Genomic DNA, 18,111 nt, shown 5'->3' on the forward strand with positions numbered 1-18,111 from the left:
CTAGTACAGTACTCTGCCCATTACAGTACTCCACTACTTACACTGCTCCATCACCCAGTACTCCACCATTTGCACTACTGCTCCATTCAGTACTCTACCATTCATTATTCCACCACCTAGCATTCCACCACCCAATACTCCACTGCCCAGTACTCCATCACCCAATACTCCACTGCCCAGTACTCCATCACCCAGCACTCCACTGCCCTACACTCTACTGCCCAGTACTCCACCACCCAGTACTCCACCACCCAGTACTCCATCACCCAGCACTCCACTGCCCTACACTCTACTGCCCAGTACTCCACCACCCAGTACTCCACCACCTAGTACTCCATCACCCAGCACTCCACTACCCAGTACTCCACCACCTAGTACTCCATCACCCAGCACTCCACCACCCAGTACTCCACCACCTAGTTCTCCACCACCTAGTACTCCACCACCTAGTACTCCACCACCCAGTACTCCACCACCTAGTGCCCCATAACCCAGTACTCCACTGCCCAGTACTCCACCACCCAGGGCCGAATTATCAAGTGGGCACAGTACCCAAGGCCTACGAAGGTTTAAGGGGTCTACGAAATTTGAGATATAATGTATGTATTTTCACTGTGGTCTGGCCTAATAACCTTTATGTTCCAACAGGGTAAAGGAAAATAATCGAAAAATTTGACAGGAGAGAAATTGATTGTAGTCATAAGACTAAGTGATTATAAACTTTAATTTAGTATCTGCTTGGTTATTGCTTAGACATCCTTTAAACCTGACTTGCCAGAAACTAATTATGATTGAGTAGAAGTCACAATGGTGTAAATAATCACAAAATGAATAAATGAGCAACTTTATTCTTAGACATACTGCAAAACAAATGTAGAGTTTTTATCAATCCTCAAAATAATAAGTAACCCAATTCAACTACTATTATCAATTTATCAGTGATTCTAATTTCATACAAATCACACTTTTCGGCTCTTGGCTGCGACAAAGTCTTCAATAATGTCCTGAATGTCCAACTTTTAAACATAATCTCTCTCTATGTTGAGTAACGCCAGTGATGATAGGCGACTCTGGCCCATCGTAGATCTTAGACAGTTTTTAATTCTTTTAAGCTTGGAAAATGACCTCCCACCTTCACTGCTGTTACCGAGTATTGACAAATATATTCTAAAAACTATGCTCACATTCGGAAAGCTATTGACCAGCCCCTTGGTTACCTGAGTTTTCAGTAATGCTGCCACTGACTTGTGTTGGGAAACATTTGTTTAAACAACAGAAACTCCTCAGTGAACACGGATTCAATGTCATCCTTGTAGACATTCACCAACTCACCTGCTTTGCTTGAAATTGTTTCCCTTGATAGTGAGGAATCAAGGAGGAAACCAAATCATTCCTCGAGCTTTTCATATGCTGAGCATTGCTTCCTCATTTCGACCAGCAACCTATCAATAATAGAATGAATGTCTGTGTTCGAAATCTGTTGCTAGCACTTCCTGGTCCTGAGGATCAAGTCCTTGTTTCTTTATATCCAGATGTAGTCATGTCACGAGCTTTTGCCTCAAATTCATCAAACTTCTCATGAATACACACAAAGTTGTGCAATCAAACTGTCAAAAAGTTTTACTACTGTACAAATTTCTATCCTTGGTTCTTGCAGTGCCTTGTTCACGATATTAATCCTTTGTAGAATGTCATCCCATATGACGCTCAAGACTGCTGTTTTTAATTGACCTAATTAATTTTTTTGAGATAATGCCTCTCTAGCAGCTGAAGGTGGTGTACGATCATTATTTATGACATCAGTGAGTACCCAATGTATATTGCTTTTAGATACCGTATTACAATTCTAAATGCCAAAACAGGTTGAAGCATTTATCATAATACCTTAGAATTTTCCAAAACTATGCCTTATGAAACAGAAAAATAATGAATATGCACTTAAGCTCCAAAAAATGCTAAAATAAGCATTTGCTTATGCACATATGCAAATCCATAATTATCCTAAGTCTAATAAGAACGAGTATATTTGTTAGATTTAACAGGCAAAAACCGCAATAAAACAGACATCTCAGCGTCTCTACCAGTGTCAACTAACCCATTAGTTGCTGTTACCCATAGGTTGCAGCACGCACAGTGTTGGCGTAATGTTTGGAGGTCGTGAAGGTAAAATAAGGCACATAATGGTGCTTCAGGAAATTTAGTGGCCTACCAAAACACTTAATCCAGCTATGCCACGACCCAGTACTCCACCACCTAGTTCTCTACCACCCAGTACTCCACTACCTAGTTCTCTACCACCTAGTACTCCACCACCTAGTTCTCCACCACCCAGTACACCACCACTCAGTTCACCGCCACCCAGTACTCCAACACCTAGTTCTCCACCATCCAGTACTCCACCACCCAGTACTCCACCACCTAGTTCTCTACCACCTAGTACTCCACCACCTAGTTCTCTATCACCCAGTACACCACCACTCAGTTCACCACCACCCAGTACACCACCACCCAGTACTCCAACACCTAGTTCTCCACCATCCAGTACTCCACCAACCAGTACTCCACCACGTAGTACTCCACCACCCAGTACTTAACGGACAGTACTCCACTGCCCAGTACTTAACGGACAGTACTCCACCGCCCAGTACTTAACGGACAGTACTCCACTGCCCAGTACTTAACAGACAGTACTCCACTGCCCAGTACTTAACGGACAGTACTCACTGCCCAGTACTTAACGGACAGTACTCCACCGCCCAGTACTTAACGGACAGTACTCCACTGCCCAGTACTTAACAGACAGTACTCCACTGCCCAGTACTTAACGGACAGTACCACTGCCCAGTACTTAACGGACAGTATTCCACCGCCCAGTACTTAACGGACAGTACCCACTGCCCAGTACTTAACGGACAGTACTCACTGCCCAGTACTCTAACAGACAGTACCCACTGCCCAGTACTCCACTGTCCAGTACTTAACTGACAGTACTCCACTGCCCAGTACTTCCACTGCCCAGTACTTAACGGACAGTACTCCACTGCCCACTTAACGGACAGTACTCCACTGTCCAGTACTTAACTGACAGTACTCCACTGCTCCAGTACTTAACGGACAGCACCCAGTACTTAACGGACAGCCAGTACTTAACGGACAGTACTCCACTGCCCAGTACTTAACGGACAGTACTCCACTGTCCAGTAATTAACGGACAGTACTCCACTGCCCAGTACTTAACGGACAGTACTCCACTGCCCAGTACTTAACGGACAGTACTCCACTGTCCAGTACTTAACGGACAGTACTCCACTGCCCAGTACTTAACGGACAGTACTCCACTGCCCAGTAATTAACGGACAGTACTCCACTGCCCAGTACTTAACGGACAGTACTCCACTGCCCAGTACTTAACGGACAGTACTCCACTGCCCAGTAATTAACGGACAGTACTCCACTGCCCAGTACTTAACGGACAGTACTCCAATGCCCAGTACTTAACGGACAGTACTCCACTGCCCAGTAATTAACGGACAGTACTCCACTGCCCAGAAAGCTTGAAGGTTAACTGTTTTCATTTAATTATAGAAATAATAAATAATACACATTTTGTAAGTCATCATCAGTAATTTAAAGACATTTCCATAACTGGTAAGGCATTGTATCCCAGTTGTCATCAGACAAATGAGGAGCAAGTTTAATGGCTGGATGATTTTCCTGTCGTCACCCCACTTTTACACTGTGGTAACTGGGCATTATATGCAGCACTCTTAGGTGACACAGCTGGGTAAACAATCCCTGAGGCAATCAATCAATCTAATTCCATACTAACAAGTTCTTTCAAGGAGTCTAATGAAAATGAGGAGGTAAATTGTTGTGTGTGTTTTCCTTTGTTAAATTTAACTCTACAAGAAACAGGGAACAATCTCTCTTCTTAACAACACGAGGTTCACAGTTCACTGTTTACTCACTGTAAAGTACATCATAACTAGAGAGCATGACGAAATGAAGAAACAGTGATCCACGTTTCTAACCTAGACACAACCATCAATATACTGTACTGTACACAGATAAAACATACCATCTCATAACCTAGACACAACCATCACTATACTGTACTGTACACAGATAAAACATACCATCTCATAACCTAGACACAACCATCACTATACTGTACTGTACACAGATAAAACATACCATCTCATAACCTAGACACAACCATCACTATACTGTACTGTACACAGATAAAACATACCATCTCATAACCTAGACACAACCATCACTATACTGTACTGTACACAGATAAAACATACCATCTCATAACCTAGACACAACCATCACTATACTGTACTGACACAACCATCACTATACTGTACTGTACACAGATAAAACATACCATCTCATAACCTAGACACAACCATCACTATACTGTACTGTACACAGATAAAACATACCATCTCATAACCTAGACACAACCATCACTATACTGTACTGTACACAGATAAAACATACCATCTCATAACCTAGACACAACCATCACTATACTGTACTGTACACAGATAAAACATATCATCTCATAACCTAGACACAACCATCACTATACTGTACTGTACACAGATAAAACATATCATCTCATAACCTAGACACAACCATCACTATACTGTACTGTACACAGATAAAACATACCATCTAATTTCCCAACAATTGCTGTTGAAATACTGTACTTTAATTATACACAGTATTGTATTACCCTCTCTATATACTGTACCCACTGTGTAGCTTCAACAAGTGACCTTCATATAAACTCTTATAGGTCTCTAATGCCTCACAGATCTGCACAAATATGACTTTATTTAGGGAAACTTACCTGATGTAACATCCTCTTGATCAGTAAAGGAAGTGACTGATGCTATTGTTCGGTTTGTAGAGTCAAGGATAGGAAGAATGGCTCTTAGTGGTCCTAGAAGCGGTCGAACCAACCTTGCTGGGAAGAGCAGCAAGGCGTACACCACGTGGGCCAACACCCACCCACACACGCTGCGATACACAACGTCTGCAATACATCAAATATTCAATTACCCAATTTTCCTTCAGCTCATAATCACACTTGATCACGTGACAATATGTTTAACAACATTAACATGAATAAATTACACCCTGACGCAGCAAAGTCGTGTTTCAGAAGTCTATTTTTCCGCAAATCCATTTATTTTTCTGACCACTGCCCACTTACCTTGTTTATTGCTCGTCCGAGCTCGTTTCACAAAAAATTAGTTTGAAACTGACAAAAACATTACATTAATTGTTTTGAAATTTAAAGAAAATATGCAATCATTATGACAGCTTAATAAATTCCATATTCAAGCCTAAATATGTCAATAAACCTTTTTAGTAAATTTTCACCTATTTATAATGCTTATTCTGCTAATTCGGGGTTTTTGGAAATTTGGCCATGGTGGGATACAAATTAGCATGAATGTGCAAGGTGAGGGTGTATAAGAAAAAGTAGTGCAACAACATGAAAGAACTGTATACTGTACAGTAAACCTTCAAGTTACTTCTCTGGAGAACATCTTGGATATGGAATCCATAAAAATGGAGGTTAATAATTCCATCACATTAACACACCTGTGTTCTAAGATCCATGTTGCCTTTAGTCACAAACTGGACAACTCACCAATTTCCACCTTGCCTCAGCACCTACAGGAGGAGGGAGGGATCTGAGTCACCCAATCCATGGTTCATTATAAAATTCCATTTGAAGACCAATGGAATGGGTGATTCTGGTGCTTACAGCCAGCTGGTAAAGGAGGAAGACAGAGACAATAAGCTCCAGGGGTTGACACTACTTACAGCTATAACCAGAACATCAAAGTGATATCCCCGTTAGCCGGAACAATTGGCGCACAGCTCTTTTCCCGGGGATGAGCAATTTCTGGGTAACACAAGACTCTCAAACACAGAAAAATTCCATATCCCCACACTGCATTCTTGGCTGAATATGTTTTGGTGCAGTAATGTGCAGTACTACACAACACGAATTGTACACAAAAACAGCAGCAGCATATGAACTAAGCGATCCAAGCAGCTAGGCCACCAATGCGCCTGGCATGTGGGAATGTGGAGCATAATGTTTCACTTGTTTCTAATATTTAAATAAAATGTGACATTTTCCTAGCCAATATGACGACTTTTATGACATTAATCACGTGACTTTATTTTCGTTTATTCAAAATCTTAATCCTCCCTCATAAAACCATGGGTCTGCCCCTGCTTAACATTATGGGGATAATCTAGCATCATAAAACATGTTAGTGTGCAGCCCTATATTACCAGACCTGCCTAACTAAGGGATTAAGCCAGACAATATATGAGAGACCGTTAGCGACACAAACATATTATGACAAACTTAAAGGAAAAGAAAGATGAAAAGGGAATTTAGTACTTGAGGTGTGTTGGCTAGTACACAGGGTACAACTAGGGAGGTGTGTTGGCTAGTACACAGGGTACAACGAGGGAGGTGTGTTGGCTTAGTACACAGGGTACAACTAGGGAGGTGTGTTGGCTAGTACACAGTTACAACTAGGGAGGTGTGTTGGCTAGTACACAGGGTACAACTAGGGAGGTGTGTTGGCTAGTACACAGGTTACAACTAGGGAGGTGTGTTGGCTTAGTACATAGGTTACAACTAGGGAGGTGTGTTGGCTAGTACACAGGTTACAACTAGGGAGGTGTGCTGGCTAGTACATAGGTTACAACTAGGGAGGTGTGTTGGCTAGTACACAGTTGTAACTAGGGAGGTGTGTTGGCTAGTACATAGGTTACAACTAGGGAGGTGTGTTGGCTAGTACACAGGTTACAACTAGGGAGGTGTGCTGGCTAGTACACAGTTACAACTAGGGAGGTGTGTTGGCTAGTACATAGGTTACCTCCTGTGTGGTCCTGCTACACCAAGCAGCTGTGGATCATTTACATATTGGATAATGTTTACCCTTTCCTATCATATTCTACATCTCCTTTATTTCAACATATTGGGGATTTTTTCTGTGTGTGCATGCATGCGTGTGTGTGTGTGTGAGCGTGCGTGCGTGCATGTGTGTGTGTGTGTGTGCGTGTTACTGAAATCTTATTCATATGATTATAACCTTGTGCCATGCTGGACCAAGTGTGTTGAAAAGTAAAGTGATTATGTGGAAAAAATGTGACCTTATCCAATTCTGTAAACTGAAGGTTTGAAGAAGAAAATACTTGCCATGGATGAGATGAGCCAATCCAGGATGGGAGGCAAGAAGCCTTGATGTCCGACTCAGCAGCTCACCACACATCTCAAACAGTTCTCCCAAGTGTTGGTACAAAAGTCTCATACTTGCTGAATTCTGAGAATAATTTTTTTACTTATAATACAAACTTATAGTACAGTTCAGTGCAGTATTACAAAATAAATTTTTATTATATTGTACTTTTTTCTGAAGTTCCTATAACTGATTAAATTTTTTCCACTTTTTGCTGTGTATCCAAGTTTATGATTTTGAATCTGGGAAACTTAAAACTGATTGTAAGAAAGATTTTAAATGTCGAGACAATACATGTAGAGTCTAAGGTGTGGTGGATGTGGTCACCACAAGGCCTGCTACTAAAACCAAAGTGGACTTGAGGGTAGACTCAACATTTTTAATACATTTGTTTCTGATTATTTGTGAGATGATTTTCCCATTCTTATTTATTTGTATGTATTTTGTGTGTATGTGTGTCTACAAACACACACATATATATTATACAGGTAAAGGAAATTACTGTCTCTAGAACGAATGGCTCCCTGTCCCGTCCTCGAAAATGCCAACAACTTTAAAACTACCCACAGACATTCTTGAGTACATCCAGGGTGTCATCCACGAATAATAGAGGACCGCAAAATAAAAATTCGCAAATTTGAAGGGCATGCTGTATTATATATACAGTGAACCCTCAAAGATCCGGAATAAAAGGGGGGACCACCTGTCTGAGTGTGCTTCTTTCCCAGACTTGTTCCTTCAACAACTGTATAATATATCAAATCAAACTATATCATAGTGACTATACAAACCTCCTCAGACTGGTGATGTGTACAATAAGCCAAGAGATGTGAATGAAGGTTAGAGAGAAGCCGAAGTAGATGCTGAGGGTGAGTGCCACCAAGTTGGGAGTCTATGTACTGACGTGTAGTATCACAGTCGTCTTGGTAACTGTCTTGTCCTTCCCGGTCATCAACCCCTTCAATACAAAACTGATTATTACAACAAAAGTCTATTCTTTCACATAATATAGACACAATAATGTACTGAATATCAAACATATAACCATAAACTCTGACTCCTAGTACTGTACACATATTAGGGGCACTAATACAGGGTGATCATAAATGTGTTTCATAAATTTCAGGGAAAATTCTTGAAAGTTAAGTAAAAAAAAATATTGACATAGGTGGAGACACTAATAGAGTTTGAGCTATAGTGCATGAATGGTCTGGAGGAAGTGTGAGCTAAATGCAGCACATTACTTAATCTGTAATCATTATTAAATTTTTTACAAACACTGCACAGTGTGATACAATTACTTCGTTACAGAAAATGTTCAAAGTTCTTTCCTAGTACGTACATAAATGAATGACTCAGCATGTTGCACCAGTGGTTTTCACAAGCTCTAAGTTTCCCAGAGTTTCACAACTATCTCACTCTTGTTGCTACAATTCAACATGTGCGTGCACTTGTGTAGTATAATTAGGCATCTTAAATCACCAAGAGGATCTAAATCTGGTGATCGAGGTGGCCATAGAATAGGTCCACCTGTCAGGGTACACAAAATGGAAATATTAATTCATTAAATGGGGTACACAAGCTCTTGCACCATCAAGCATGAACTACATAAGTCAAGTTCTGATGAGCAAATCTTCAAGTAGCATTGGCTAAAGTCTGCTCAGGAAATGACTATTCGAATCTGCAGTCAGCCACTACAGTAGGAGATATGGGAGAATAAGATGGTTTCCAGTAGTGTCTGCCCATGTGTCCACTCTTCTTGACGTTCTTTAATACTTGTTGTTGTTGTTGTCAGTTCTTTCCACCAGCTAAGTACGGTATGCATGCTGTCACACCGTCCCTCCAACAGTTTGCTTCACCTATAAACAATGTCGGCATGAAAACAGGTGATTATCAACACAGCAACATAAACAACACAGACAGAACACCAATCATCCAGGATAATCTGCCGAGTAACACTCAGACTCTTTAATGATACTGAAGCAGCAGCAGCACTGTACTTGTATTAGTAGGAAAGAATTATGAACATATACTTTTATGAAGTAAATGTATCACACTGTACAGTATATTTGCTTACAATGTATAACATCATAAAAAGTTTCATTTTGTGTTACTTGCTTTACCTCACAGTTCCTCTTTCTTGTGTTATAGCTCCAGACCTGCAAGTGTCTCCACCTAGGTTTATGGTTTTTTCTTTACCTTCGTCTCAAGAATACTCCCTGAGATTTACAATATGTATAGTACATTTAAGAAGCATTCTGTATACAGTATTCCAGATTTTGTTACATGAAACATACTACAGAAAAAAGACTAGATTATATATTTCATCATTTATGGTACGTGGCTCTCCAAAATTCATTGAAGAAATTCTCAAAAGATGATAGAGAAACAAAGACTCCAGTGATCATTAGTATATGCTGTCCAACATCAAACACGGTCCCAAAATGAATACAGATAATATACGTTTACGGTGTCTACCTGTTGATGCCATTGACCACTTTGGATGAGCCTCAAGCAGCTGAGGAGGGACAGTGCATTCCTGATTCTCCGCATTGTTCTCCTGAGGCGGTGCTTTTTGAGAGATCAAGTCACTGCTCACCACACAGCCATCTTGTAGCACAACATTCTTGCCTTTAACAAATGTTTTCTTACCTGGCTTCTCTTCTTCAAGGATCTGGTTAAGCTGATGTTCCTGAAACATAGTGAAGATCATACAAGTGTTCCTGAAATGTAGTGACACACACAATACTACTACTACTTTTTTTTTCTTTTAAACGTGGCCTCCAGCCTCCACCAATAGCCACACCTTCGCCGCCATTTTATTACCTTAATATTAAATATCCTAATACATAAGTAGCTATCCTAGCTGTGTTGAATTAGTTGAGCCGCAGATCTCTGCGGCATTCAGTGACTGTAGCCTCACAGTCAATATCTGCAACTGTTGTCGGCTTTGGGGCCGAAGCTCTCGTATGCCCTTATCTTGTCGTTCTCGTTCCTCCTGTGTGCAGCATCGAGAGCTAAGTTACGGTGACATGCGGCCATGGGATAAAAAATCCTGATGTCGAAGAAGGCTCGCTGTCCCCGCGTCCAGAATTCTCGAGCACTGACGTCAACACGGGCTTCGTTGGATGTGTTTGAAGTCCTATGTTGGAAATTCTCACCGTCCAATGGAAGGAGGGTCGGTTCTACCCTGACATCACAACAGATTTCCTTCAACAAATTTCCTTCGTCATGCCTACTACTACTACTTTGCTGTCACTCGGAAGCAAGTATGACAAATCCAGCTATGATACAATGATATTAGTTATTAGGGATGTTACCTAGGCTGGTGAGTTTTGAGGTGACTAAAGAGGCCGATACGGGACCGGCAGAGTTGTTCACAGATGTTGCACACGTGGGAGGCTACATCTAGTGCGGGAAGGGCGGCAGCATCGCCTTTCCATCATTGGCGCTTGTCTATCTCGCTATGCAGTTGGGCTAACTCTAAAGTATTGACACTTTCTTGTGTGGTGCTCCTCCAAGCATTACGGTGTGGAGTAATCGTCTCTCAGGTGAGGGGGTCAATTTGGTACTTTTTCAGGATTGTCTCAAGACTATCCTTCTACCTTTTCAGTTGCCCGCCAGCGTTACATTTACTATTCATTAGGTGACTGTAAAGTAGCTGCTTTGGCAGTCTACTGTCGTCCATGTGGGTAACATGGCCAGTCCAATGTAATGCTCCTACAGTCGATGTCAGCAAAAATACTGGCATTTGTACTCTTGTCTTCCCAGCTTTGTTATTTTCCATCTGTTTGATGGCAGTAGCTACCTCATCAGGGATGGAGGATAGCTGAGGTGGGTCAGCTCTGCATGTTGAGGGACCTGCTGGGTGGTCAGGACAGCCACATCAGTGTTTTGGTTGAGCAGTGAATGGTAGAGCTCTTTCCAGCACTGAAGGAGGCCTTCATCGTCTTTAATTATGGAGTTACTGTTGGATGAGTGGAAGGGGGCTGCGCCACGAGTGATTGGCCCATAAAATGTTTCAGCGGAATTGAAAAATTCACGCATCTTGTGATGATCTGCAAATTTTTGTGTTTCACATGCTTTATTTTTAAACTAGTCATTCTTTCGAATGTGAAGTTCGCGTTGGGCCGCCGCTTTCTTTTTGCGGAAGGTATCAGCTTTGGTCTGAGACTGAGCAGCACGTTTATCATCGATGACTACATTTATTGCCCAGTCATTTTCATTAAACTAGTCCTGGTGTATTCTTGCGATCTGGCTGAGGGTCTCTATGCAGGTTTTTGTCATGACGGTGTCGAGAATACCCCATTTGGCACTGGGATTTGGGTTGTTTGTTGTTGGGTTGTTTATCAGACCATGTTCGAGCTGGAACCTCCAGACGAATAGTGTTAAAACCTCTTCTGGAGGCTTGCTGCCTTCACTGTTTTGGGACAACGTGCAGTGATAGCTTGGCTCTGACAAGCCGATGATCAGTGTAGCAGTGGTCTGAGCCATGCATGGCACAAGTGATGAGGACTTCTCGGCGATCTCTTACTCTGACAAGGTACAGGTGCTCCTCTACTTACGTTCCTGGGGCTTGTTTGTAAGTCCAACTTTACTCTTGTAGATACCAAACATATTGTAAAAAATTAATAGATAATGCATATTCAGTACAGCTATACCCTTTAATACAGCCTTAAAACCTGGCTCAATCTTCTCAGCTTAGGTTATGTTTAATCTATCTGGAATTTTCTTAAAAATAATCCAGTCTCATCCACATTAAACACCTGTTCTGGCAGGTAACCCCCCTAGTGATGATGTTTGTATCTCTGAATGTTTGTAAGTTGAACGTTCTTAAGTAGAGGAGCACCTGTATTGGTGAGGAGGAGTAGGCCGTTGGGATTACACTTGCCTAGTCCATTTATCCCTTTGATTCCCTGCCGAATGTCAGCATCTCTGCATCTCTGCCAACGCTGGCATTGAAGTCACCTTATCTTCTCTGGGATAGAGGTTAGCACTCTATCGAGGTCGGCATAAAAGGCCTCCTTCATGTCATCCTTTGCATCCAGTGTTGGGGCGTATGCACTGATGAAAAAGTCATGACGTGAGTGATTCAGTGACACTCGGAGCGTCATGAGGAGCTCGTTGATCTCAACAGTCATTTCAGTTAGCCTGTGTAGGACGCGTTAGAGGATGGCAAAGCCAACTCCATAAATGCGGTTTCTCTCCGCAGCAGGCTTACCCTTCCAGAAGAAGGTCTGGGAGCCGGGACTCACTAATGGCTGCTATGTCGATGTAGTACCTAGCCAGCTCTTTTGCCACAAGGGCTGTTCTTGGCTGTTCTTCTTTCAGGACGTGTATTTGTGCCAGTATCCCGAAGGGTCTTAATATTCCATGCAGCAACCATAAGAGGTCGTATAGTTTGTTTTTGTTTTGATCTGTGATTATGATTGTGTTTTCGACCACATGAGGATGACCTTACTGATTGCGATTGCCCAGTGAGGTTGGTTTTTTAGGCAGGCTATGTTTAGAGCACATTTTCTAGCCCCCTCCCCATGTGGGGTGAGCAGAATGGCCCCTCGAAAGGGCTGCTCAGTTGCACATACAGGACCAGATTGCATAAATGACCATCTTATCTGTGCCACCCATGTGTAGAGTTGTGACTAGAGACACCCGCAAGTCATCTCTGCCTGTCCCCGTAGCCACTCGTCCGTCGCGATAGGACTTTTGGGGGTATCAGGGTTTTGATGATGATGAGGCAGGAGCGCAGGTTGCAACCACACATCTTGGCTCTCCCTTTCCTGATTCAGTGGTGCAAGTGTTTCAGTGACTGGGGAGAGGAAGAATTGCAATGGATTACCAATAGCCCAGTTGGTGGGGTTTCACCTTAGTAGCCTGTCCATCATGCATTGCCTTTGTTCGCCGGTGTTGTCGTTGGGTTCCCATGGTGGTCACCTCATCCGCCTATACCGCCGTTGGGTCTTGTTGGAGCTCTGTAAGCATGTCTGCCTGATGCAGGGCTCCACCTCAGATTTTTCGTTCAGGGATTACTCCCATAGTCTTATACCTACCAAGGTTAATCCACAGGGCAATGGTTAGGTTAGGTTAGGCAATAGTTGGTAGGCGCCAGGACATGTCCACATGCCAGTGAGCCTTTGCGTCGTCCCTTTGAAGCCCACTGCTACTCCAAGATCCCCTGCTGGTCTAGCTTGGGTCCACAAGGCACCCAGTTACCGTGTGTTGTCACGAGGAGGCACAGCAGGAGTCTTGATGGTGAGGAGGCTGTGTACTGGCAGGGGAAGACTTATGCATGTTGCTTCCCTGTTCGCCATGAGGGCTAGCCAGCGGCAGCAGCTGAAAGCGAGAGGGAACAAGCAGTGTCTGCACCTTAACACTAACATAATGCTGCCACACTAGATGCATTTCACCACCCTGTGTAAAAAAACACACACACACGCACACAAACACAAACATAAACACAAACACACACACATCCTTGACCACCGGAGGGTCAAGACCTATTCAGACACTGCTCCTGCCATGTTCGGCCCATGTTAGGCCAGGTTCGGCCCATTCCTTTAAGTCCCTCTCCCCGACCTATCCTTACCACCTGGATATCAACATAATCAAAAGTGACAATTTCATTTCGGAAAGAAGTGGGATAGTGTTGAACAGTGATGAACAGTGTTTAAGCCAGTGAATTCAGCACTAGACAGTCCCAGCGAGAGCAGTGACCCACCAGTGAGATAAGCATCCCTGGGAACCGACCACCTTCTTCTAACCAGGCGGTGTTAATCTGTGGGTCGGCTTTACACCTGACTACGAGATAGCACAACATCACCTAGCAGAGAGTGAGGGACTGTGACACCACCCCACACCACACTGTGTCCCCATGACCATGTGAGGTCCTTCATAGTAACACCCGAGGACGAGTCACTACACAACGTGAACACCACACCACCCGGTTTCTCCATGACCACATGAGGTCCTTCATATCAACACCCGAGGGCGAGTCACTGCACCACGTGAACACCACACAGTAGGGCAAGACACCAGCCCGGGCCATCAACTGCAAACTATAATAATTTGTATGCCCAATTCACGTTCCTTCTCCTTTTAGTAATGAAAGTGTTTGTTAAGCAACCCACTTACCCCATGTCCTAGTATGTAATAAGCTATTTTCAGCCTTTGGGCTGCAGAACTTTTTCAATTAAACATTATTTATTATTATTACACACAGTTACCAGCACTCTAAGATCTTACTTATTGAGAGAGAGAGATGAAGTTCAACACCTAAACTATGGATGAAAATAGAGACTCACAGCATGAAATCTGAGGTTGGCCAGTAGTGTGTGCATCAGGTCTCTGGGTAAGGTGATGGAGGGGTCATGAAGAGAAGCCGGAGTATCATCTGGTGAACCATATCCAAGTAGTGCTGCTACATGGCTGTGTTCCTCCAGACTCTCAACTAATATACCCAACTGTAGACGCTGTCAAAGAAATATACCGCATCAAAATAAAATATAATATAATATAAAGTAAAGGGGATGATATTTTGAAGCTCCACTGATCCATTTAGAAAATAAAATCCTGCATATAAGTTCTTGTGAAACAAAAATTAAACTGTTAACTTTGTGTCCAGCTGATTCTGTGATACATCAATATAACCTTGCTCTAATGTGTGAAACATATAGTATTTAATAGTATGAAAAATATGGTTTCTTTTGAACTATTTCAAGATAAATTTCCATTGGCTGCTAAATATGTTAAAAAATCAACAAATGGTTTGAGTATAATGGACCAAACAGCTCCAACACACCCATTTATGATGACTACTGTACACTAATAAAAGAGAGAGAGAGAGAGAGAGAGAGAGAGAGAGAGAGAGAGAGATGAGAGAGAGGAGAGAGAGAGAGAGAGAGAGAGAGAGAGAGAGAGAGAGAGAGAGAGAGAGAGAGAGAGAGAGAGAGAGAGAGAGAGAGAGAGAGAGAGAAAGAGAGAGAGAGAGAGAGAGAGAGAGAGAGAGAGAGAGAGAGAGAGAGAGAGAGAGAGAGAGAGAGAGAGAGAGAGAGAGAGAGAGAGAGAGAGAGAGAGAGAGAGAGAGAGAGAGAGAGAGAGAGAGAGAGAGAGAGAGAGAGAGAGAGAGAGAGAGAGAGAGAGAGAGAGAGAGAGAGAGAGAGAGAGAGAGAGAGAGAGAGAGAGAGAGAGAGAGAGAGAGAGAGAGAGAGAGAGAGAGAGAGAGAGAGAGAGAGAGAGAGAGAGAGAGAGAGAGAGAGAGAGAGAGAGAGAGAGAGAGAGAGAGAGAGAGAGAGAGAGAGAGAGAGAGAGAGAGAGAGAGAGAGAGAGAGAGAGAGAGAGAGAGAGAGAGAGAGAGAGAGAGAGAGAGAGAGAGAGAGAGGAGAGAGAGAGAGAGAGAGAGAGAGAGAGAGAGAGAGAGAGAGAGAGAGAGAGAGAGAGAGAGAGAGAGAGAGAGAGAGAGAGAGAGAGAGGGAGAGACAAGAGAGAAGAGAGAGAGAGAGAGAGAGAGAGAGAGAGAGAGAGAGAGAGAGAGAGAGAGAGAGAGAGAGAGAGAGAGGGAGAGAGAGAGAGAGAGAGAGAGAGAGAGAGAGAGAGAGAGAGAGAGAGAGAGAGAGAGAGAGAGAGAGAGAGAGAGAGAGAGAGAGAGAGAGAGAGAGAGAGAGAGAGAGAGAGAGAGAGAGAGAGAGAGAGAGAGAGAGATCCATTATGCATGAAACACCAGTGTAGGACAACTACTAGTGGTGGTGCTAGAGATCACTGCCAGGTCACCAGTGTAGACAACTACTAGTGGTGGTGCTAGGAGACTACTGCCAGTCACCAGTGTAGACAACTACTAGTGGTGGGGGCTGGGAGACTACTGCCAGGTCACCAGTGTAGACAACTACTAGTGGTGGGGGCTGGGAGACTACTGCCAGGTCACCAGTGTAGACAACTACTAGTGGTGGTGCTGGGAGACTACTGCCAGGTCACCCGTGTAGACAACTACTAGTGGTGGTGCTAGGAGACTACTGCCAGGTCACTCTCAGTGTAGACAACCACAGTGGTGGCATGGGAGACTGCCTGCCAAGCCACCAGTGAGACAACTACTAGTGGTGGTGCTGGGTATCATTTTGCCAGGTCACTACAGTGTAGGGATAACTACTAGTGGTGGGCTGGGAGACTACCAAGAAATAACAGTGTAGACAACAACCAGTGGTGGTGCTGGGAGACTACTGCCAGGTCACCAGTGTAGAGACAACCACTAGTGGTGGGGGCCAGACTACTGCTGAAGCCCAATACCCAGGTAGACAACTCATTAGGTGTGGGGGCTTAGGGAGATCACTGCCAGGTCAGCCTGTGACAACTACTAGTGGGGCTGAGACTACTTGCCAGGTCACCAGTGTAGACAACTACTAGTGGAAGAGACTGCCAGGTCACCAGTGTAGACAACTACTAGTGGTGGTGCTGGGATTACTGCCAGGTCACCAGTGTAGCATTAACTACTAGGTGGTGGGGCTGGGAGACTACTGCCAGGTCACCAGGTGTAGACAACTACTAGTGTGGGCTAGAGACTACTGCCAGGTCAAATACCAGTGTAGGCTAAACTAAATAGTGGTGGGCTGGGAGATTACTACAGGTCACCAGGTAGTGCGTAGACAATCAGTGGTGGGCTGAGACTACTGCCAGGTCACCAGTGTGTAGACAACTACTGGTGTGGGGTTGACCACTGCCAGGTCAATGTGTAGACAATCATTATGGTGGTGCTAAGACACTACAGGTCACCAGTGTAGACAACTACTAGTGGTGGTGCTGGGAGATCTCGCCAGGTCACTCAGGAGCACAACTCACTAGTGGTGGGGGCTGGGATTACTGCCAGCCACCAGTGGACAACTACTAGTGGTGGTGCTAGAGACTACCGCCAGGCTCACCAGTGTATAACTCACTGGTGGTGCTGGGAGACTACTGCCAGCCACCAGTGGAGACAACTACCAGTGGTGGGGCTGGGAGACTACTGCCAGGTCACCAGTGTAGACACAACTACTGGTGGTGCTGGGAGATTACTGCCAGGTCACCAGTGGAGACAACCACCAGTGGTGGGCTGGGAGACTACTGCCAGGTCACCCAGTGCAGACAACTACTGGTGGCAGTTGGGAGACTACTGCCAGGTCAACAGTGGAGACACGCCAGTAGTGGCTGGGAGACTATCGCCAGGTCACCAGTGTAGACAACTACTGGTGTGGGGGCTGGAGACTATCATGTAGGTCACGTGTAGACAATCACTGGTGTGCCGGGAGACTACAGGTCACCAGTGTAGACAACCACGGTGGGGCTGGGAGACTACTGCCAGGTCACCAGTGTAGACACAACTACCAGTGGTGGGCTAGGAGATCACTGCCAGCCAGTGTAGACAACTACTGTGGGGCTGGGGAGATTACTGCCACCACAGTGGCAACCAGTCAGTGTGTGCTGGGAGACCACCAGGCCACCAGTGTAGACAACTCACTGGTGGGGGCTGAGACTACCTGCCAGGCTGGCCCAGGACAACTACTAGTGGTGAGGGCACTGCTGCCAGGTCACCAGACAACCTCAGTGGTGGTGCTGGAGACTACTGCCAGGTCACCCAGTGTAGACAATCATCAGTGGTGCTAGGAGACTCACTGCCAGGTCACCACAGTGTAGACAATCACCAGTGTGGTGCCAGAGACCACTGCCAGGTCACCAGAGACAACTGTAGTGTGGGGGCTGGGAGATCACTGCTGGTGTCACCTAAGAAGTGGGGTAATGTTCATTACTAGTGGTGGTGGTGCTGGGAGATCACTGCCAGGTCACCTCAGTGTGTATAACT

The 18,111-nt window shown here is 44.3% G+C and overlaps 1 protein-coding gene across 1 annotated transcript in view; it reads right to left on the reverse strand.

Annotated features, from left to right (window-relative positions):
* The window catches only part of LOC121869749 (probable E3 ubiquitin-protein ligase HERC1), a gene marked incomplete in the record, with an annotated part of 301,592 nt that overhangs the window by 135,613 nt on the left and 147,868 nt on the right, over nt 1-18,111 (reverse strand). The window contains 5 exon segments of the mRNA XM_042371322.1: nt 4,865-5,050; nt 7,250-7,373; nt 8,081-8,247; nt 9,768-9,981; nt 14,591-14,758. Of these exon segments, the coding sequence (XP_042227256.1) occupies nt 4,865-5,050; nt 7,250-7,373; nt 8,081-8,247; nt 9,768-9,981; nt 14,591-14,758 (859 nt within the window).

The sequence above is a fragment of the Homarus americanus genome, unplaced genomic scaffold, assembly GCF_018991925.1.
Source record: "Homarus americanus isolate GMGI-L3 unplaced genomic scaffold, GMGI_Hamer_2.0 scaffold23578, whole genome shotgun sequence".
Lineage (NCBI taxonomy): Eukaryota > Metazoa > Arthropoda > Malacostraca > Decapoda > Nephropidae > Homarus > Homarus americanus.